The sequence below is a fragment of the Manihot esculenta genome, chromosome 8 (assembly GCF_001659605.2).
Source record: "Manihot esculenta cultivar AM560-2 chromosome 8, M.esculenta_v8, whole genome shotgun sequence".
Classification (NCBI taxonomy): Eukaryota; Viridiplantae; Streptophyta; class Magnoliopsida; order Malpighiales; family Euphorbiaceae; genus Manihot; species Manihot esculenta.
Window position 1 is genome coordinate 1,065,838 of NC_035168.2, and position 24,714 is coordinate 1,090,551.

The 24,714-nt window shown below is 30.7% G+C and overlaps 3 protein-coding genes and 1 pseudogene across 3 annotated transcripts; all 4 read right to left on the reverse strand.

Annotated features, from left to right (window-relative positions):
* Nucleotides 1-3,280: 3,280 nt before the first annotated feature.
* Nucleotides 3,281-7,130, reverse strand: LOC110620886 (protein CNGC15b). Its single transcript, XM_021764826.2, has 8 exons — nt 6,703-7,130; nt 6,436-6,506; nt 5,845-6,331; nt 5,543-5,755; nt 5,148-5,440; nt 4,957-5,068; nt 4,616-4,852; nt 3,281-4,544 (listed from the first exon to the last, which is right to left on the reverse strand). Exons 2-8 carry the CDS (start codon nt 6,462-6,464, stop codon nt 3,891-3,893), a joined length of 2,025 nt encoding a protein of 674 aa, XP_021620518.1. The 5' UTR covers nt 6,465-6,506; nt 6,703-7,130; the 3' UTR covers nt 3,281-3,890.
* Nucleotides 7,131-11,258: 4,128 nt separating this feature from the next.
* On the reverse strand, nt 11,259-13,546 carry LOC110621337 (29 kDa ribonucleoprotein, chloroplastic). Its single transcript, XM_021765588.2, has 5 exons — nt 13,078-13,546; nt 12,807-12,908; nt 12,171-12,467; nt 11,648-11,752; nt 11,259-11,552 (listed from the first exon to the last, which is right to left on the reverse strand). Exons 1-4 carry the CDS (start codon nt 13,456-13,458, stop codon nt 11,690-11,692), a joined length of 843 nt encoding a protein of 280 aa, XP_021621280.1. The 5' UTR covers nt 13,459-13,546; the 3' UTR covers nt 11,259-11,552; nt 11,648-11,689.
* Nucleotides 13,547-14,756: 1,210 nt separating this feature from the next.
* Nucleotides 14,757-17,502, reverse strand: LOC110620887 (annotated as a pseudogene).
* A 145-nt stretch (nt 17,503-17,647) lies between these two features.
* LOC110621702 (synaptotagmin-3) lies at nt 17,648-22,449 on the reverse strand. The gene is made up of 12 exons (XM_021765989.2): nt 22,273-22,449; nt 22,085-22,183; nt 21,955-22,005; nt 21,737-21,860; nt 21,180-21,298; nt 20,857-20,958; nt 20,664-20,738; nt 19,746-19,822; nt 19,111-19,360; nt 18,292-18,663; nt 18,074-18,202; nt 17,648-17,939 (listed from the first exon to the last, which is right to left on the reverse strand). Exons 1-12 carry the CDS (start codon nt 22,381-22,383, stop codon nt 17,811-17,813), a joined length of 1,638 nt encoding a protein of 545 aa, XP_021621681.1. The 5' UTR covers nt 22,384-22,449; the 3' UTR covers nt 17,648-17,810.
* Between the last annotated feature and the right edge of the window lie 2,265 nt (nt 22,450-24,714).

The window sequence follows — 24,714 nt, forward strand, 5'->3', positions numbered from 1 at the left end:
ATAAAAAAATTTTATTGTGATTTAACTGTAAAATTTAACTAGCCAGTGTATCCTAAAAAAACAAAGAGAGGAATGGCCTTCCCAACAAAGCAAAGTTTTTTTCTTTTTTGGCCTTCTCTCTCTCTACGCCTCCAAAACAATCACTTCCAAATCTCCAGCTTTGGAAAAACAGAAACTCAAGTTCTCCATACCCAATAAACTTCCAACTGAAATAAAGTCCACTTCCCCTTCAATTTTAACTGCAAAACCAGTACTCAATAATTGAATAATGCCAAAACTTTGGGGAAGCAATTAGGGAAAGAGAGAGAGAAATGGAGGAATTTGTGACAAGAGAGAAGGCAATGTGGTTTGCTTAAGTCCCAATGTGTCTTGCACTTGGGAGACAATTATAACTCAAAGGACTACTATCCCATAATCATCAGTTCCCCATAGGTTTCCTTGCCATCATCATACACCAAGTTTTATGCAGCACCATATATCACATGTGCTTCGAGTTTCTTGGTGGTGCTTTCTTGAAAGCTAAGTTCAATATATTATTTAGGACACACATACAAGTCTAAGCTAATGGGATTATGTAGATATGTAGTTGGTTTCTAACTAGGAATTTCATCAGTTTTCTACCAATGATGAACATCTTAATTATTGAAATGTTTTTCATATAACTTCCTATAGTTTTCTATGGTCCTACATTGTTTTTAAGAAGAGTGAACCATGACCTTGGAACAAACTTATTTAATTATTCCTACATTGAATCTTAAATGAAATAAAGTTCCATTTTGGGGGTTGATGTGAATTGATAGAAGTTGTAGTTGATTTGGTGCATGGCATGAATTATTATTGATTGGATGATGGGTAATAACACAAATAGATTGTGGTGGGTTTTGAGTTAATTTGTTTGCTTTACAAAGAAGCAATAAAAGATTAATGGTCTATAGATATGCAGAGTTTTAATAATCAACACTCATCCCATTTTTCAAAACTACTGCCAATGCCATGGCTGTGGTCCACATTGCTCCTAGATAAAAAAAAATAATAATAATAATAATTATTACATATATTTATTATCAGAATAAACTTATGAATATACCATCTTCAAATGCTTTTACCAAATGAATAGCCTTCTCCAATGCCAATGTTGATGGCTTTCCACACATTTCCTAAAGGTTACAGGTTACATATATATTTATAACTTCCATCTTATATAAAATTAGCTTAAAAGTAACATTCATATAATTTTTTTTCTTTCAAAAACTGAGGAAGATAATTTTAATTGAACGGACACTCTAGAGTTATATAATTGAGATTATAAATCAAAATTTTTAATTTAAATTTGTTAATTATAATCACAATCTTCAATAAGAATATTTCAAAAAAAAAAATGGTGAAAAGGTTAGTTTGCCTTTTCTTGGACCTAATTTGATTGCTTGGTTTTCTCAATTCTTCCTTTTATACTTTTCTCTTTGTTTTTTATTTTTATTTTATTTTTCGATTTAGACCAATGATGTTGAGTGTGAAATATCTTTGGTGGTTGGTTGATTTTTTTTAAATTAAAATTGAGAATTTAAATAATAAAATTTAAAATTTTTCAGATTTATTTAAATGTATTTAATATTAAAATAAATCTTTGAGTGTTGGATGAATTCTTTTCTTTTTAACTGTTGTTCTGTTAATTTGAAAGGTATTGACTCTAATTTTATTATTTAAATTTTTTTCACATTACATAATTACTTTTCTTTTGAAAAATAAATAATTACTATTTTTACTTGTTTGTGGATATGAAATAATTTTTAAAATTATCAAAAAAATAATTTAATATTTATGAAAAAAAGTGTGATTATTTTTGTGGGTTGATGAGAGAGGGAAACTGAAAAATCTTAAACTAAAAAAGAAATAAAAAGACTGAAAAATAGTCAAAGTGGGCCAGTCTCTGCTGACTAAATGAGAAGGTTCTCAAAAGGCATGGTTCGAATGTGACATGGTCAGGGGGACCATGTCTAGACAACCGTAATAACTAATTATTAAACTATAAAATTTTAATTTTTTTCTAAAAAAATTGAAAATTGCAGAGACATAAGGAGAGGCTCTGACTAGGTTTCTGGGGTTGATCATTTCATTGATGTTGTCCCACTTTTTGATGCTATGTTATGGTACATCCTTATCAATTTGTCTACCAATCTCAGCTCTGCATTCCCACTAAATAATCTCTGCCCAAAAACCCAAAAATAAAGAAAATAAAATAAAATAATCTCAAATATTTTTCCCTCCCCTTTTGAGTTTGGAATTCTCCATGAATTCTCATGCAATAATTCCCTACTTTGAGGCTATGTCTCCTGTGTGTGTTGTGCTTAACATCATTACCTTTAGATGGTAAGCCATGTCTTGACGAGACCTAGCGGTTCTGGAAATAATTTCGATTTTAATAAATTAAAGTTTTTAATTACAATTACTTTTTTCTGCAATTAAAGACTTAAAATGGTGTAGCAAATGATTTTATGAAAAATAAAAAGTAGAAAACTTCTTCTATTAATACGAAAAAATAATTTTCAACTTTTAAAAAACTATGCATTTCTTTCATAATTAAAAAAATAAATTATTACAAAATGTATCTAAAACCTTGTTTTGCTTTCAAAATTTTTAATATGCATTATTCATTTATTTTATAATAATATAATTAATTTGTTATGGTTATGAATAAATATTTGCTAGACTTTGGAGGGCACTCTATTCTTAGAAATTGAGAATTGAGATTATCCTACCTAAGTTGTCCAAAAATATCGGAGCCAAAAAAACCACCATGCAAAAAATGAATCATAGGTAATGATTAAATAAGACATTGCTTAGTGCTTTAGCCCATTCAAAATCTTCTAAAAGGGACATCGACCCAATAACGAAGACTCACTAAAGACAAAGGAAGTATTATCCAATCTATAATTTATTTTATCACCATCTCCATACAAATAATATGCTTAATTATAATTAATCTAATACTATTATTTTAAATGAAACCCTAACTTTGTGAAGCTTTCATATATTCTCTCTCTCTATATATATTTATATTTTACTTCTCTTTGGCTTGAAGACAAAGGTTACAGTATGATCTGAAATCATCTCTGATTCAACTTCATTAAAAAGGTGGAGCACAATCCCAAAAAGAAAATGAGCATGAAAAAAAAATTCCCCAAAAGATGGCAGCTCTCAGAATAACAGGTAAAGGAATCTGCAGCCAGAGTGAATGAGCCCAAATTAAGAAATGTCAACTACAGAATTTTTCAGTCCTGGACCATTTATGCGTGAATCCAAATGGTTTGGTAGCCTTAGGTAAAATTTGGGCTAAGTTGGAATGGAAGTGGGCTCAGCTTAAAATGGCTCAGTAATTTTGACCCTACCTGAAAGGCCTGGCATTGACTTTGACTGTGATTCGATTTTAAGACCAATGGGCCGAAGCCCATTAGCACTATATGTTATTAGAAGTTGAAACAACGATTCTAATTCATATTACAAGTTGCGTATAAGAAACCTGCTTGCTGAAGATATCACAGTCTGCATTTAGCAATGTATTTATAGTCACTAAGAATTGCCCAATAAAAACTGTTACATTTCCTAATGATATCTAAACTTTTAGAAAGAAAATTAGAATGTTCTGTCAATAAATGTAATGGTTAAATCAAGAATACAAATAGAGTTAGTTTCTTTTTGGCCTGTCTTGTCACACTTTGATTTTTCTAACACAACAGGGATGAGAATAACAAGATCTAATTCCCCTTCCATTGTTAATCCAATCTCTACCAAACTGAGTGTTACTTTCTTTTAACTCTTGTTTTGGACTGAAACTTGAAACTTTAAGAGTTCATTGATGTCACTACACCTACCTCATTATATTCATGAGATGTTTATTTGTCAACAGAAAAATCAGGTTCTTCTGGCTTTGATCCACCCCTCTTAGTGCTGGCAGCCAATTTTGATGCATAAATAGTGAAGTTAGTAGCCGCTAGAAGCAAGGATGAACATGTCTGCTTCTTTTCTCCTCCACCCATACTCGTCCGAATCTTATCCAACTCGGCTTCCTCTTTCCTTCTTTTATACCGAAACCACGCTGCTTGTATGAAGCAAGCAGCCCATGTCCTCCACTGTGGAGAGTGAAACCTGAACACATTCCTCAGTTGTTTGCTGTTGAGCCTGCGGAATTGAAATGCTACAAACTTCAAGTCCTCTGCAACTAATGCGAATACTTCAACATCAGTAATGGCAATAACTGTTCGTGTAGACGAAGGGAGGGTAATGGTCGAATTTGAACGAGGGTCCAATGCCCAGGTTAACAATTCCTCCCCACAGAAGTCACCAGGAGCAATCAGGCATGAATTGAAGAAATCAGCACGACCACCATTGGTGGTGTAAGAGTTCAGGCGACCTCTGATGATGAAAATCATCTCATTGACAGGATCACCTTCGCGAACCAGGCAAGTTCCTTGGTCATATAGACAAGGTTTCAGCCTTTCACATATTGCATCAAGCATCTGCTCATCCATCATGTTAAAAAGCTGAACCTGCCATATATTATTAGCAAGCTCAGAATCAAAGTGGTTAATTAAGAGAATAGAAAGCTGATAAAGCTTACTTTTCGGACTAAATCAAGGCAGAGATGTCGCTTGATGTTGCGTCTGAGATCCATTGGCAGGCTTTTCAGAATAGCCTCTTCATCAACTCCTCTAGTTGCACACCATCTATGTTGATTATATCTTCTAATGCTCTCCTTCATTTCAAGAGGCAGCTGCCTGTGACGCATCCATCTCTCCGTATCAGTCTTGAAAGTCCTCCATTGTTCGAGTCGTACACTGCTGGACTGGAGATATCTCTGTCAAACACAAATAAATACAGGTTCAAGAAGCTTGTTCAGAAATTTCTGAAACATAATAACCTTGCAAGAACTCAAGGATTTTTGTCAATGGACAAACTTACTTGCATATTTCCAATAAGCAACCCAAAAAGGATTAATGAAACAATTCCCACAATCATGGCATAATTTATTTCTCCAATGTAAGTGCTTGTGCAGAGTCCCTGTCCTAAAGAGCTACAAAATTGAGAGCAAAGAACAAGTCAAATTACATATTCAACAGTTCAACTTATCATGATGTTGTCTAGAAACTCACTTCAGATTCCGAAATGCCCACCAAAGGCAGTAGAAGAATTTCTTGAAGAAGCTAGAGGATGTAACTTGAGAAGACAACGCGTCGCCATAGATACCAAACTCGAAGAATCCACTACTTGGATAACATAGGTTTGAGACATTGCTTGATATTAACCAGGATTCTCTGCCAGGATCATCCGCAAAACTGCAGTCCATAAATGAATAATTGCATTCTCCTTGTTCCAGAATACAAACTTTTCTCCAACAGTGTTCCTGCCGTTCGATTGCTAAGAGGTACCACAAGCATCCCAAGACCTTCCACAGAAGGATTAATATGATTTAGACAAAGTAGTTTCAGCATAACATATCAGGAGTTTGTATTTATTAAGAAAAAAAGGGATCATAGTGATGATTTACATGGCTTGCCAACATATAGAGCACTAGATTATAAGCTGCCCCAGCCCAAGCTGTTTCCAGGACAAGGCCTGTAGCCTTGTTGATTTGAGATGAAAGAGGGAAGATAAGATAAAGTCTGAGAAGATACTGAATTATGATACTGGTTCGAATTACGAGTCTTGTATGTGCTGCTGATGAGCCTCTTAAACTTGGTATCACAGCCCATGTCAGAACCTGAAGCAAATTGCAAACAAGAAGTATTAATTTCTTGAAGCTAAATGTTAAGCCAAGTTCAATCAAATAATGAGGCATAGGTCGCAAACCTGAGGAATTGGTTGAGCAGCCAAGATGTCGAGCCAAAAATCCCTGTCAAGGTATCTTGAAGCAATCTTTGCAGGATCTACAACAAGCTCTCCTCTCCCAATTACCCGAGAGGAAGGAGCAACATAAGCCATTCGAAACCGAACAAAAACGTGGAAAATGTAAAATATATCAGCCAAGGATCTGATGGCTGTAAAAGCTACTTCAAGATTGGTAGACACATGAATGCAATGGTTCTCAACTTTAGGCAGTAAAAAGAAAAGAGGGTCAACAAATAATGAAGTTAAGCAAGCTGCAAAGAAAATTTTGTTCCATTTGTCTATGAGAGGTCCTCGAGGATCCAGTATTGTCTTCTCCACTGCATCATATTCATAATCCTCTGAAAACACTCTGGAAAGCACTTTCCGCGGAAAGATTTTGCATGCTGAAACGTTCTCAGCCTTTTTTGAGGCTCTAGAGATCTTTTCCAATTCAACATCTTCTTGAATACTGAAAATGTACGGGACTTCTCAATAATGAATTTGGTCGAGGATATGAATTTTTATGGATTAAATTAATTTGCTATATACAAAAAAGAATAAGTAGTTCAAGACCTTATAGTGCTCAATGTACCAGAAGCCATTTAAGTACTCAGGACTCAGTGTTCTGCTTGGTATTAGTTGTTCTGCCATAACAATGGTGGAGAATATGAGTTAATACAAGTCTAAATGAGACTAATGGTTGAATACTTGACGAGCTCATGATGGGAGATTTGGAGTTTTAAGTAATAACGGCAAGTCTGAAGGTTTTTTATTTTTATTTTTTTTAAAAAAAGAAGGAAATGAGAAACTAATGAAAAATGAAGTAATAATTATACATACCAAGCAAATGTTGTCTGAAAATGCAGGAGCTGGGGAAGGAGGAGGAGGAATAAATTGAAGGGTATAGATAAAATGGCTTTTCCACCGAAATTATTTTCGATGAAGAGAAATTTCCTGTTGTATTATTTAAATAGCTTTAAAGTTAACACGAGAAAAAAAAAACATGTCAGGGTATATGCTTCGCTGGTTGTCTTTGCAGCTTGTAATTACCATCGGTTTGACCATTTGTTGTAGTTTCAGAAAATTACCCATTTTGGAGAATAATTAGAAAGTGACATCGAGATTTGTGGTAATTAAGGATACTAAGACTTGATAAGTATCCCTTAGCTTTAAAAAACATGAATGTCTTTGTTCCTATCAGTATGACCGACAAAGAAATGAACCATTTCTCAAAGAAATGTGGCTCAAAGGTCCACACTGGGTTCTGCCTCTTCATGCCAATCTATATCTATACATATTCAAAATAGACTATTAATATATCCATAATTTATTATTTTTGTTATTACAATTTATATATAATTTTTAAATTTCTTTTTATTATTATTAGTATCTGATTTTTTAATATAATATATTAATTTATAATTAAAAAAATTTTAAATTAAAAATTAACTATATATTTAAAATAATCAATAAAAAAATTAATATATTATCTATCTTTTTAACTATAAAATTTGAGAAATAATATATTTAAATTTAATTACATCTTTTTAATTATATTTCTAGTATTAGTAAATAATAAATATATATAGATATATGATATAATTGGACTTTGAAATAGATTGATGAGAAAATGATAAATGATATAATTAACTCTAAATATTTATGACAAGTGGAGTAAATATATTTATAATTTTTTTATATATTTTTAATTTTATTTTATATAAAATAATAATTAATATATGTGTAATAAATATAATTTATAATTTTTTTAATCACTATTAATGTATAACTTTTGATTTTCTACTTCTTTATAATATAATAAATATAATTTTTATTATATTTATTATCACTATTATATCAGTTTGATGTTCTACTACTTTTTAATATATTATATCATTAATAATGTAATTAAAATTTTATTGTATTTTTATTATTAAAAAAATTTATTATATTTTTTTATTTTAATAATAAATAAAATGTTAAAAATATATTAATAAAAAGTCGTTTAAACAATTAAAAAAATCACTTTTATCATATAACAATAATTTTATAACAAAAGACTATATAAAAAGTTTTTATTATCTCATAATATTATTATTTATTTGATAATTTTATAAAATTATAACTAATATAATTTAATTACAAATACTTTATATAATGTGAATAATTAAATGGGATAAATATATATAATTAATTAAAATTATTATAAAAAATATTAACTATAATAAAAATATTAAATAATTAAAGAATTTATTGTATAAAATATTATCAAACTAAAATTTTATTAATTTAAATAATTATAAAAAATTTATAAATATAAATAATTAAAATATAATAATAAATAAAATTATAACTTTAATACTCGAAATCAATTTTCACAAGTATTAAATAATTAAGTTATTAAATTTAAATTATTATAATTTATTATATTAATAACTATAACCTTTTACTCTTCACAAAAATATAACTTTTATTATTTATTTTATATAAAATCTATTAGTATAATCTATATATATATATATATATATATATATATATATATATATATATATATATATATATATTTCTTCGCACGTCTCTCTTTCATTTTCAAATGACTCGTATTTTAATTTTTTTTATTTTTTTAATATTTAATATAAAATATATAGTTGTACTACTTTCGACAGCTAACTCAACCATTTTGATTATATTAAGGTTGGACAATAAGTTATCTAAATGTTTTGAAAAGATTATTTTATTCTTTCCCAATAGTAAAATATATTTATATTATAATTTTATAAAACCATTTATGTTATTATTCGCCTAACATAATTGATATATTAGATTTTATCATTCAAAAAATTGATATACTTAAAGGATATTGTAATAAAATATATGATACTCCTCTTTCACCGCCACAACTTTATTTTCTTAAAAATATAATTTCTTGAATAGAATTTATTATTATATATCAATAATATATGATAATAAATATTAAAATCTTTAATTTTCTTTCTTGCAGTTGAGTTTGATGGTATATAGATTTGTGTTTGATTACTATTTGGAATTTAAAATTTTAGACAAAATATTTTATTTTTTTTAATAAGCGGAGAGAATTTATAAAAAACAAATATTATCTTATAAAATAATATTATACAATAATAATATAAAAAATTTTTATACCCTCACACCGTATGAGTAAATGACTAATATATATAAAATTGAGTCTAAAATATGTTAAGAAGATATTGACAAGTAACATATTTAAATTTATGTATTTATACCAAGTGACATATCTAAACTTTTATATATTTGTATCGACTACTTAATATATTTTATTTTTATTTTTATTTTTAAATTATATTTTTATATTTAATAATATTATAATTAATATGTTTATAATAAATATAATTTATTTTTTTATTATTATAATTTATATATAACTTTTAAATTTCTTACTATTATTATGTGATTTTTTAATTTTTTATAATATTTTTAATATAATATATTAATTTATAATTAAAAAATCTAAAACTAAAAACTAGGCTATATTTAAAATAATTAATAAAAAATTAATACATATCTATTTTATCTAATTATAAAATGTGAGAAATAATATATTTAAATTTGTAATACATCTTTTTAATTATATTTCTATCATATATATATATATAATTAGACTTTAAAATATATTAATAAGAGATTGATAAGTGATATTATTAAATTTATCTAGGAGAGATTGACAACTGATACAATTAACTCTGTGTGGCGTAAATATATTTATAATTTTTATATAATTTTATTTTTATTTTTATATAAAATAAAAATTAATATATATGTAATAAATATAATTTATTATTTTTTAATGATTATTAATGTATAATTTTTTGATTTCCTACCTTTTCTAATATAATAAACACAGTTTTTACATTATTATGATATTTTGATATCCTACTACTTTTTAATATATTATATTATTAATATTATAATAAAATATATTTATAAAATTAAATAAATATTATATAAAATATTATTTAAACAATCAAAAATATTTTTACCATATAAAAATAATCATATAAAAAGTTTTTACTATTTATTTATTTGACAAATTTATCATAACTAATATAATTTATATAATGTGAATAATTATATAAAATAAAATATAATAGATTAAAATTCTTATAAAAAAAATTAACAGAGATAAAAATATAAAATAATTAAAGAATTAATAAAATTAATTATATAAAATATTATCAAACTAAAATTTATTTAATTCAAATAATAAGTTAATAAATATAAATAATTAAAATATAATAAAAATAAAATTGTAATTCTAAAGTGTTACAAATATTAAATAACTAAATTATTAAATTTAAATTATTATAATTTATTATATTAATAATTATAATAATTTTAGTCCCTTTACTTTTTTTTAACCTTCATTATCTATTCTTATATAAAATCTATCAATATAATCTCTATTCTATATATTTTTCAATCCAGTGCTCTCCATCTAGTACTCTCTTTCATTTTCAAATGATTGTGAGTGGGTTGAATTTTTTTTTTTTATTATCATTTTCTTAGTATTTATTATGGGATGCATGGTTATACAATATCCGATTATTAACTTAATTTAATTTTATTGACTACATTAAAATTGAATGACAAATTATTTATATGTTTTAGAGAAATTATAATATTATTATGAAATCATTCGTACTACTATAAAATAATATTTACTTAATATAATTAATATATTAAATTTTATCGATTAAAAAATTATCTTACATAAAAAGTTTTTCTCCTCTCTCACCCATTTTCATTGTCATCTGTCATGATTGAAATTTAGTAAAAAAAATATAATTTCTTAAATAGAATTTATTATTAAATATTAATAATATATGATAATTAATACTAAAACTTTTAATTTCGCGATTTTGATATACAAGATTCGTACTTATTATTACTTTAAATTTAAAATTTTAAAGAAAATATTTATTTTAAATAGATAGGGTAAATTTATATGAAAAAAATATTATTTTATAAAATAATATCATATAATAATAATATAAAAAATTTTAGTACGGACAAAATACGATTTTCCTTGTATCCATCGACCAATCCACCACCAGCAGAAGCTCACTCGGCCACCCATTGAAAGAAAAACCAACCTCACAAATAGGCTAGAGTCTAGACCTGTCTTTTTGCCCCAGGATGAGCCTGAGCCTGAGCCTGAGCCTGGGCCTGAACGAAGGCATAAAAGTTTCAGGCTTAATTGGACCTTCTGGACCTGGAAAATAGATCGGTCTAGTGGATTTTATACCCTACAAGAAGGCTGTGAACTTTTGAAAAGGAGGAAAAGAACCTCCTTGAAGAGGAGAAATTTCAATAAAAAAACGTTCTTGCAAACGTGCATGGGAAAGCCAAACTAAATAACTGATACATTAACTATATAAATAGCCTACATATGTCAGTTTTCATCAGGATCGAGTACCCAAAAAATACATCAAGAAATTTCAGTGCAGGGCTCTTGCTCATCTAGATGCATACGTCTAAGAAGCACATGGCTGTCATTCTCAGAAGCATTTTAGGAACAAGGAGCATTGGGCGTGTGTTTGAAGAGCGATACAGCAATAGATTGCGGTTGCTCATCTCACAATTCCCTGTCACAGAAATTTGAGGTTTTTGATTGCAAGTACTCATGCCCATACCTACAAATAACAAAAACTGCTCATCAGTTAAGTTCAATACAATATGAACATAGAAATCCACATAGGAAAAGAAAAAAAGCAAACAGATAAGGTACCTGAAGCATTCTTTCAGAAAGAAAAACAAGTACAGTTTACGCTCAAAATTGACGCCTTGGCCTAGCTTCTGCAATAGAGACCCGAATTGCTCTGCCATCCAATTCCTGAACCAAATAAATTTCACAAAGTACAAGTCAACTTGCAGCATTTATGGTCAGAACTTAGAAGCACATCCACAAATGGCATAGTAAGACATCATGTTGAAGTTAAGGATAACTTAATCAAATGACTAATACATGAAATATTTAACTTCCAAATTAGATTCACCTAAACATCATGTATCATTCAGTGAGTCAGCTTGATGAAATATGATCGAAGCTAATCATCCACATGAAAAACAAAACACTCCAACAGATAAAGCCACAAACGCATAATAGAAAAATTAATAATAATAGCACTATGAATTAGCAACATTGAATGCCTGTTTTGAGACTAGGAAATCAGATTCAGCATAAGGCAGTCAACCTGAAGATTATTTAAACAACACATATGTCATCAAGAAAGAGAGAATAATAAACTTACAACACCATTCAGGGACTCAATGGCAGTTTCAACCTCCTCAGCAGAACTATAAGTAACAAAACCAAAGCCCCTTGATCTACCGCTGTCTCTGTCATAGACCACCTTAGCCTCCACAACCCTGCCTTGCTCACTGAACAAGTTCTCAAGTGCCAAGTTATCAACACCCCAAGAAAGGTTACCAACATACAATCGGTTGGCTGAATCAAAAGCTTCACCGCCTCGTGGACCTCTAGAAAAAGAAGTTTCCCTCTGGGGAGGAGGTCCAGAATTCACTCTCAATGCCCTACCCTCAAGTTCCTTCAATTGTAACAAACACTTGCTCAGAAGCAATAACCTTAATCATGGAATATACAAGTATATGACGGTATCATAAACGAAGTGACAAATAGGCCACTTTGGCTGGATACAACCAATAATTCACCACTAAGTTAACCCACATGAATTTCAGTCCCAAGTAAGTCAAAGCTTACTTTCACGTGGTGCTTTTTATTTCAACAATTTAGAAATAGCCTCAATCAAAAGCAAGAAGTCTTAAAACCCTTTCACCCGTCCATTCTGATAGACATATAAAAATAGATGCATAACACATTACAAAGTAACGTTCACGAAAGATGTATAAAATATGATTCGACATACATAGCCATTGAACTGCTGAGCAGCTGCTTCAGCTTCCTCAATAGTTGACATGGTCACAAAACCAAACCCTCTGCTTCTCCCAGTTACTTTGTCATATATTACCTTCCAGAAAAAGAACAAGACTTTAGCACATAAAAGCTTAATTCCATATGAAAAGGGGAACCAAAAAAACATACTTTCAAAATGCTAAGTATAAACAAATCCTATCTTATCATGAGTACGTAAATTATTGTAAAAGCCACAAAATTTTGAATAGAATAATGAAAAATACCTCAACCATCTCGACATTTCCAGCACTTTCAAACAAGCCAGCGAGCTGGGCACTGTCAACGCTAAATGGAAGATTACCCACAAACAATTTGAGGTCGGGAGAGAAACTGGGTTCATCTCCGTCGCTCGTGACCTCCTCTTCTTGTCCGAACTCAGAAGAAACAGCGACGTTGGGAACAAAGCGAGAGGAAAAGGATTGTCGAAGAGCTCCCACGGAGTGGAAAAGTGTAGGAGTTGCAATGAAGCCCTTAGCATGGAGCCTGAGAGAAGAGGAAGCGGGAGAGACAAAAAAGAGAGAAATGGGTTTGTTAGGTTTGCAGAAGGAGAGGGTTTTATGATGGAGAGAAGGAAGAACAAGAGAAGAGGCTGCAGCTGTAGACATGGCTCTCCTTCCGAACTTGTGAGGACAGAGAGATGGATAGGAAATAGGATGGATAAGATTTTCAGGAAAAGGAGAAGGGTTTTTAAAGGGGATTGCCAAGGTCGAGATATTTATGGGCAAGTTTTGGTAAATTTGTTTTTAATAAAAAAATAATTTCTATTTGAAAATTAATAGATTTTTTTATTTTTGAAATTCAAATAACATAAAGTTAAACTAGTGATTAAGTCATTTATATTTTTTTATTGATTAAGAAGCAAATGTTAATTTAAACATAATTAAGAATAAAAATAATATAATTATTTCTCAAACAATTAATGAAAAATTAGTAAAAAATTGATCAATATATAGAAATTAAATTATTACATTTGAAAAAATTAAAAAAAATACTTTTTATTTTTTAAGTAAAAATTATGATGTTTTAATAAAAGATAAATATGATTATATATTTTTAGTAATATTTTAATATTTAAAATTATTTGATGAAATTTTATTAATATAAATATTATATTTATCATCAACTTGGATCCAGAATGTGGAGTCTGGACTAAACTCAAGTTGCCTGAGAAATGCTTACTAATTTACCCACTAGGGAAATAGACAGAGAAGGTTGCAACTTGATAGCATGGGATACAAACATCAAACCATTAGATGGCTATCTTCCAAACCTAGCAACAGGACAAAACCACCCTAGATATTCATAAATCCCATTTAACCATATAAATTTTACAAATTTATACACAGTAAATCTATAAAAATAAATATACACAACCAATTCATCATAAATAAAAATAATAAATAAGACCTATTTATTCGGTCTAGAATTTACAATGAAATCGAGTATAAATAAGTATTTTCCGTAAGCCTATACTAATAATCACCTGAAATTAATTCTGTATTTATGCGAGTAAAAATTCATGTCATGGAAAGACCGAAAAATACTGGATCATTACACAAAATATAAAGCAAGAACATGTATATCTAATTAGCAATGCAGAAGAAAAATGACAAATAATTATATTGCTTCAGGTGCACAACAATCTCAATATCACAGAAAACAGTTAATCTAATATTTAGTTCTGGCCTACCAAGAAGGTATCAGCGTATCTTTAGCATTAATGCCAGAACAAATGGATACTTCAATTGAAAAACATTTATACACATAACTGGTAATAGGAATGCAATTTAGACAAGAGTGATACAGCTTACTGCAAAGATGTAGGAGGAGAAGAGCAGACATGTATGAAGATCTAGCTACCTGTAATAAGAGCAACACCGCTATCATAAGATGCATTAGCCTTGAAGGAATAAAATTCTCATTAATTTTCAGAACCGGGCATATAAGCATAATCTATTAATAATATACTCTTCAGCAAACACATGGTCAAGAAAAAGCTGTAAAACCTGAGTTTGGTAATCCACAACGAATTGAATGCCGTTGTAAGTGGGCGAATGCCCCTTTCTCATTACAATAGGAAGTGAGCTCTTAAGTCAAAGATAAGAGCTGGTAACACAACTTTCTTTCAGAGACAGATCTTATAGCATCAAAACCAGCTAATAGGGGTGCTAGTTGCAGTGAAGAGCATATCATTAATATATTGTGCTTATATGCGCAGTTTACATTAGTAAATTGTCAATCTAGAGTTAATAACTAAATTAAAATAACTAAATAACAAACAAAATGAGTACAAAGACCAACGTAAAGGATGGGATTAGCAACAAATATGATCAGAAGCCATCCATCTTCTGAAATCCTGAAGTAATAGAAGTAGAAATATCTTCTGGTCTACAATATCCTGTCTAATTCACTATCTCATCAAAAAATAACTCAACAAGGAAACATTTCTCCTGTTTGAAGGGATAACACCCTATCTTCAAAATGATTAAACAGAACATTTACATTGCTTTCCTCAAAGATTTATTCTACTCAATAAATCGAGTAATAATATTCCATTGGACATTGAACAATATTCTAACAACTAAATCAACGAGAAATTAAAAGTACTGCAATTGAAAAACAAAAGAAGCTTGTTTCTTTCCTTTCTTGTTTTCACGAGATTTCTGCCTTTCCTTTATCATTCTTGAGAGAACATCACCCTGCTTTGTGTTACCCTCTTGATTAAGGCTCTTAATCAAATCCTCAGAGCTATTCCAATCTGTACATGACACCCACTATGCGTTAGTAGCTCAATTCGTCCCAGAGCTTCCTCAACATGACCTCTCATGAGGAGAGCTTCCAAAATCTTAGCTACTAAATCCATATTCTCCTTCACCCCTTTCTCCATCATACTCTTCATAACATGGCTAGCAGTTTGAACCCTTCCATCTTCAAACAAACTCTCCATCACTGACCTGAATACTGATGAATCTGGGACATGTCCATCTTTAATCATAGCATCCAAAGCTGTTTTAGCATCAGATGGCTCACCTTTCCTCAGGAAGCTCTTGATGAGCAAGATATAAGCATCTGCATCCCGGGGGATGGCTCTCCTACCCATGATCTTTATAATTTCAAAAGCAGAATCAGGAGAACCTTCTTTTGCATGCCCACGGATCAAATTATTTAAGGCATTTGGATCCTGAACACCCTTTTTCATCAACTGTCGGAAAAAGATTTCCGCTTTTCCTGTTTGCCCCTTACTGCACAGATACTGAATCATAGGGTTATAAGCGTTGGACTCCATTTACAAAGTATTCTGTGGCCTCAAAATTATTTCCTTCTCAACAAGCTTATCCAACAACTTCATTGCCCGATCATACTCCTCAGCCTTACAGAAATTTTCTATTAAGATACCGTAATGTCGATCCTCCGTTGGTATGCTCAATCATATCATTGCATTTAGCACGTCCTCAGCAGCTTTCCAATCTCCAGCCCTGCACCGGCTAGATAACAAACTCATAAATACGGAATTGTCCTAGGGAGCAAGATGCATCCCCGCCATCTCCTTCAAAATCTCTTTGGCCTCGGTCATTTTCGCAGAATTACAAAGCCCCTGCAACAAAGTCGAATGAGTGTGAGCATTAGGCTTAATACCAAACGACTTCATCTCCCAAAGCAACCTCAAGGCATCAATACACTCTATCCACTGATCATGGTCGTATAACTAATGACTGTAGGAACTCTGTCCTTCCCCCTCATCTCCACAAACAACTTCTCATCCTCCTCCATCTTTCTAAATCTATAATACCCATTGACCATTGTATTGTAAGTAACTACATCAGGAGATATCCCTCTGCTCTTCATATCCTCATAAAACCTTATTGCCGTTTCCAACCTCAATGACAAGAAGAAACCCCAAAGCATAATATTATAAGTATGCCTAGTTGGCGCAATCCCTTCACTTAGCATCTTATTAAAAAACCTCTTAGCCATCATATACCTCCCTCTCCGCAGAATCACTTTAAACAAAGCATCATAACTCTTAATTGACCTCTTAACACCCAATTCATTCATTTTCTGAAATATCTTGACAGCTTCTTGAACTATCCCAGCCTTACCATAACTCTCAATTAGTACTACAAACATATCCTCATCCCATCCAACACCCGTCTTTGGCATATCCAAGAGAATGCAGCGAGCCTGATTGAGCTTCGAAGCTCGACCCAAAATCTCAATAATCTTCATATGGGTATCACGGTCGTGTCGAAACAAACCCGCCCCCTCGACCCACCTGAGGAACTGGAGGGGCATGCTCATAGTTACGAGCACCGTGCATTATAAACTAAAGAATGGTGAAATTCGGTGACCAAATCCCGGATCGAGTTCTTCAATCTGGTCGTCCAGGCTCGACTTGCCATCATTCTGCATATTATATCCTCTAAGTTTTCTGGGGACGGACGCTTACCTCGCAGGATTCGCTGCTGCTTTTGATTCTCTGGAGTCGGATTTGGGGTCTCGGTTTCTGATTGGAGTTGTTGGCTAAGTTGCGAGATTTCAGTGACAGAGGAGATCGGATCCTGGGTTAATGCGCAGAAATGTAAGGGAGTGTAGAAGTAGGAGAGTATGAGTATGCGGATAATGGGACAAACCCTATGTTTAGGGATTAATTAGGAGATAAATATTTAATTTGTGATTTTAGCTATTTTTTTCCTTTAAAAGAAATTAAATTAAAAATTATAGCACACTTGTATGCGAATTGCAAAATAAAATAAAATATAGTTACCCTTCATCCACAAATAATTTGAAATGAAATATTTCTAAACAAATAAATCACCATATTAAGAAATTAGCTTTGGAAATTAATATACATGCGTTAAATGTAGGAAGTTTCAAAATTATATACTGCCCTATAGCTAATGAGATATTTACATACAGTCAATAACTATCAATAGAAAACTTTTCTAGAAATTGCATCTTACAGAGCCTTCCATCTAATATCAACAGTTAAAACTCCATTTCTGGAATTGATTAGATGATACTTCTGATTGATTCTTCCATTGTAAACCACATCCATCAGGTTAATATCCACATACCCCAGTGTTTCCTGCAACAACCTCCCTCATTAGTTCATGACATTAACTGATATCTCAATGATTTTAAAGTAGTCTGCACGGTATCAAATTCCAACCCCAATTACAGAGCAATACAAATACTATGAATATGGGTAAAATGGACAACCTTGGGTCTGAAGCTGAACCATGTCCTCTTGCTTATGACATCAATATGGATCTTATCTTTCAATGGAGCCTCTTCTAGTAAAAACTGGAATTCTTCATTCCATTTTGGATCTCTTGTTTTCCTAATCAACTAGAAAAAGAAAAAAAGAAAAAAAAACAAATCAATTGTAAGTACAAAGATTACAAATGGCTGAGATTGCACATGTAAGATGATATTACCTTGGTTTGCTTCTGCTCTCCCCTGAATATAACCATTGCATAAGGATTGTTATGGTGCTTTCCCTCAACGTCCTCTGCTCCTTCAACTGTAACTAAAAGCAAACCACCTCTATGTACCAACATGTCTTCAGGTACCCCTCCAACTCCACTTTCCTTTCTGACATGGCAATCTGAAGGGCCATTAAATCTTTCACCATCTTCCTTAAAAGGATTAAATGCCATCTCCACAACAAGTTTGCCTCTGGGTTTTTCATTCTGAGGATCATCTGGATTTCTGTTTTTTACTAAATCGAGCGTAAATCTTTTGGTTTCATATGGAGTAAGCAATCTAAGTGGGACTACTTGCATTCCCAACTTATCATGAGTGCCAACCTGTGAAATCAGATATAAAAACTCAACCTCAAATCCCATCAATTGCCAAAATACACAAATGAGTTTAATCTGATATATTTTTACTAGCTAGAATAACAAATTCAATAGTTTGATTTCTTGGAAATAAAAGTCATGTGAGCTTGTTATTGCTCTCTGCAATTAGTATATTAATGGAAAGTAAGGCTTCAGCAAGTACAAGAAACCACTAGTTTAAAGTAAAAGATCTAGTACTTCTAATAGAGTGTGAAGCTTCACATAAAGGAAAGTCAATTTATGTTAATTAGGATAATTTCCTTTTTGTACTTCACCATACCCATATTAACTCATCCATTTTAGAGCATAACCGCAGAAAAAAGACATCAATTTGGCCTGCTTTAAAAGTGCATGGTTCAGGGGAAACATAAAAATTGAGTTAATGAATTCGTGTAGTTAACAAAAAAACACAACCTTTTCCCAGTCGTTAACATGCAACTGAAGGACTTGAGACTCAGGATCCTTGACAACAAGCTTGAAGCGCTCGTTCCACTCAGGGTTAAGGTTCTTCATCTTAATAGAAGTTCTCTTTGCTGGAAGCCTCTCTCCAGTCAGGCTGAGTTGAACATAAGGATCAGATGTTCCCAACAGATCCATCTTCAAAAGTTTAACTGCTCGTACGACCTTCACATGCAGAATGCCTACAGGCTTCTTCATAGCCCCTCTATTAATATTAAAAAAAAAAATTGTCATTGATGATTTCCACTGATATTTTAGATGGTCCAAGGTGGGATTCAACGGAGTTTCGTTAGCAAATATCCATGCATGAATCTAGAACTTCGACCCCATTAGACATTTTAATGAGGTCCAACTGCATTGCAACAACCATAACATGCCAATTGTATGGAACATTTTCCAATTTTTCAATGTTCAATGAGAAAAGAAATAGTAAATAGAAACTAGCATTGACCTATTTAATTAACAAACTCCTGCCTATTGTTTTATATATTCAAATGTGATCTCCAAGTTGCAGAACACTTTTTTTCTCTCATCAATAACGTAATTGCTGTCAATTGTCCTCGGCTACAGTGCATAACATAAAAACTTACACTGAACCATCCAGGATCTGTATGTCAAGGGTTTGAGGCCAGAGATAAAGACTAGCAATTTGTCTTCCTATACGATCCTGCAGGCAATGAGAAGAAAACATCACTACCACAGAATGCACATAAGCACAATGTGTACTTATGCAAGTATGCATAAGTAATTAAGTATACCTATAAACACATGCTTACTTGCATGAGGTGTAAGCTTAAGAAATAGAATATATCCTTCTCCATCTTCTCTTCTAATGATGCCTAAGCTTAACTAATCTGGTTATGCATAATTCAAAGTGAGTAGTCTTGGGATCTCAACTATACTTATAAGCTGAATCTTTTCATATTTTCAATGGTATTTTCACTTCACCCCTAAATTACACTCAACCCAAATTATGAATAGTTTATCATCTAGATCACATATTAACTTGTACTTCACTGTGATTGATGCACATCTCCTTACACCTCTGTCATTAACTTGACACTGGCAAACTTGCAACCAGCAGTTGTCGTCCTGTTATATCAGAGAAGTATTGTTCTGCACTGTTAAGTGACAAAGCTTATTTAAATGTGGTCTTCTTGGTGATGTATATCAAATTATAAAATAAGAGGACTATATTTACAATGATAGGACACATTGTAGAATAAAATTTTCAATTCCTTAAAGAACGGGAAAAGTTAGTTGACTTCTAAGGGTAGCACTTTCTTTCTTTTTTTTCTTAAATTAAGAGTGTGGCGGATATAGTTTGATAAATGTAGATGGGTTATGATCATGTTAGTTGTTGGGGTCAACTCTCATAAGGTCAACTAATGGGATTTTGAACAATATCCTAATTACAATATTTTAGATGAACATCATTACTCAAATGAAGTCATTGTCATAAGCTGAAAAATGTTGTTGCAATCACATTGGAAATTGTAGGCGAGTACCTGAACAAATTGATACAGACCAGGGATTGCCATCACATCAGCTCCAAGCAGTTTCAATCCAAAGTCTACACGTGGCTGCAATTTAATAGCTACTCACTTCATTCAAACTTAAAAGGAGGATGAGAAAAAGAAGAAATTGACAATCTAACGTTTTGAAATGTACAGTACTGCACAAATTTGGCTTCACCATTACCTTTTCTAGCAAAGAAACTACCAAGCTGCCAAAACAAGGGAAAGTAGGCACAAGAGGTCTTAAGGTGATCCGTGGTGCTGCAAATACTTGAACATCCAACAGCTGAAAGCAGCAATAGAATTTTTAGTAATATGCCTTTCAGAAAAACTATTCCAAGTTTTGACAGAGCATGTGCATAACGCAAATACAAATCATATTTTTTTCAATGTATATACCAAGCAATGCAATGCAAGGAAATTAAAATCATGATGATGACGATGACTCGTAACAACCAAATTTCATAATTAATTATTGTCAACAAATAGTTTCAAGGCTTCTCTAACCTGCACTGTAATTGGTAGAGATAAGAATTTCAGCACCAGACTTATGTTAGGATTTCCGACCCATCTAACTGCAGGCTCAATTACTAGTTCTTTTTCAATTGTTTCATGCACTTTGATACCTGCCAGTTTGATAAATATGATCTCAATACAAGAAAACTCAAAAGAGAAAAAAAAAAATACTTATAACTAGACAGATGTTGTTGATTGCGAGTTGATAAGAGAGAGATCTGCTTAATTAATAAGTAAATCTCCAACGTGCACGTTGCCTTAGCCAACCATACAAGTATTTTACCTTGTGAAAAACTACTTAAACACTCAACTCAACTAAGCCTCAATTCCAGTTAGTTTGGATTGGCTATATGGATCCAATCATCCAATTCCTTCCTTCTACCCACCCTGTCTAAGACTTTATTTTCAGAAAGGTCAAGCAGGGCCACTAAGTCCTTAAATATAATATCATAATTAATTTCCTACCAAACTCCTTGGCTTCATAAACTTAACATGCTTCCATTAGGAACCTAAACACAAAGTCCAATATTTTTATCAGCTATACTTACCGTGAATATTAGGAGGAATAGTTCCAAGGCTCAAGCTCTTAAAATCTATAGACCTGATATAGAACTTGCCAGTGTACTCTTGAAATATAGGATTCACCATGCTCCTTGTTAAACCGCATACTGCCTGCAACAAGAATCAACTCAAACATTGAAAAAAAAAATTCATCGAAAACAGTAAAACACATTTTAATCATTTTGAACTGAAACATGAAATGAACCTTGTCAATGTAAGGCCACATATTGGATACAAACTTGTTCAGCCAGTCAACCTGCACAATTTATTTTTAAGAAATCACTAACAACTAAAAGGGTATGAGAAATGCACAGTAGAAAAAACTTGGGATTTACTCGATCAAAATCAGGATGCTTGACCCACATAGGAATCTCTGGGAAAATATCAAGCAGAGAGATAGTATCCAGCTCATGCAGAGGCCTGATTACAGGATCCTGCAAATGTAGTAATTCCCAGCTGTTTATTTTCCATGAGGAATTACAAGAATATTGAATAATAAAAATTAAGCGTCCATTGATTTCACCTTTGCATCTTCAGGCTCCAAGTAAATGAATATAAAGAATCCCAGTAAAAGGCCGATTGGGATTCCAATTCCAAATCCAATGATTCCTAATAAATTGCTCACAATTCCCATTTCCTCTCAATCAAAAGGATTCGAGAGGAAATATAATAAAAGCGAGAAACCAAACAATATTAAGCGTAAAAGTATGGAGAAAGAGAACGATGAAGAAAAGCAAAGAAAATGAAATCAGAAACGTAAAAGGATGGAGCGCGAAAGGAAACAGACAAAACAGTGTTTCGTTTGTTTCATGGGTTTCTTATAGTACACGTGTCCAGAACAGAATGTAGTTTCACAGATTCACGGTTTTGCAGCTCGTCTGGAGGTTGTTACTTGCTAGTTATCAGTTTTGCTAGGCCAAGGCCCACAGAATCTCACCTATCTTTTAATCATTCGGCGGTCACTGTTCAGCCACTAAAATTAATTCTTCTCTTTTTCTTTTGAAAAAATGAATGAAAAAAATAATAATTTCAATTGAATCATTCAGTTTTTTATTTTATCTAATTATTAATTTACTTTGATATAGGAAAATTGACTTGTGTTATTATAATGTATGAAGGATACCACTTTTTTTTCCCTTAAATTTTCAGTTTAAATCAAATTGAAATTGATAATTTTGACTCAATTTAATTTAAATTTTAAGAACCTCAATCAAACTTGATTATGTAATACCATGAGTCTAATCTCAAAAATTATTAGAAAAAACCTATTTCTAGTTTTAAATTAAACCATATCATGTCGTGTGTTGGTTTAATAAACTATGACAACGACTTTTGGTTCATATTGATTTGATTGGAATCAGCAATCAAGGATATCATAATCTTATATTAAAGTAAATGATCAATAAATTTAAATTCAATTTGACTTTAATAAATTTAATAGTTTTTTTTTATTATTTAGACTAACAAAATCCTATTCAAGTAATAGGTTAAATTGAATTATTCAATTTTAATCCAATTTCAAATTAATTTAAAGTCTATTCCTATAAGTCAATTTCAATTTTGAAATATATTAATTTAGGTGTTTGTGATACTTTTGCTGGGATAAATTGAATAAGGACATTAAAAAAAAAAAAGCTTGTTACAAAATTAGCTTTCAAAAATAGGCTATTTTATTTTACAAAACAAATAATTTGTTAAAAAGAATAAAATTAAATTAAATTGAATTGATTAATAAGTAGTAGTATATTATTTTTAATAATATAGAGAAATTAAATTATAAATAAAATTAAAATATTTTAATTAATTTTTAAAATATTAAAAATAAAATATAATAAATAATAAAAAAATTATTAAAATGCTAACCCATTTTCAATTTAACTTTTATAAATATTAATTTAGCGTAATTAAAAATAATTAATGATAAACAGTTCTTCAAAGGAGTTAAACTCTACTAAAAAGAGAATATAAAATATAATTTTTATTAATTAAACTAATTTTATTAACAAAATTATAGATCTGCAGGGCCTGCTTTGCATGAGCAACGTTCAATGCATATGTTTCAAAAAAGTGACTTGCATAAAAAAGGAATTTTAATGTTGCGATTATTTATATTATAATTGTCTGTTAAGATTAATAATAATATTATTTAATAATTAATTAGAGAAATTATAGTTTGATGCATTGAATTGCCAAGTACTAGACGAAGCATGTGGAGAAATCAGAAATGGTTGTGTACACGTAAGATCCTCTTCATTATTTCGATTATTATTATTATTATAATATTTAATTTAATCATTTGCTGTTGTGTTATGTTTCTTCATTATCATTAATTTGGTTCCCATGTTATGGTTCGTCTCAACTTCATATGATTTCTAATTTCAACGGAAAATAGAAAATCTTCTTATTTTTCAATACTATTTTTATTCCATTTTAAAAATAAAATAATAATAAGAAAATAAAGTTGAATACTATTTTTTTTTTGCTTATAATAACTATAAAAAAAATTGAAAAATAAAATTTAAATTTTTTTATGGAGAGAAAATAAATTATAAATATAATTAACTTTATCTAAAAATATAGAGCAAGACAAGAAGGGCATGACTAGATGCAATGGGATGAATGATGTGTAGTTTCATGAAGGTGTTGTCTCCTAGACTCCTAAAATCCAGACGTGTGATGTTCTCATTTTGTCATACATTTCTACTTTTTCTAATCTTCCAATTACTGCCATTCTTCATTTTATTATTTAGAATATATAATAATTAATAATGAATTGAAAATAAATAAAATAATAATTAATATAATAAATTTATTTTAACCAATAAAACGTGGAGTATTGAATAAGACTGATATACGAAAATAAAAAGAAGAAAACATTTGTAACGAATAAAAAAAATCGAAGAAAATGTAAATGAGAAGTTAATTTATGCAATAATTAATTGAATCCCATGATTCTCAATGCTTA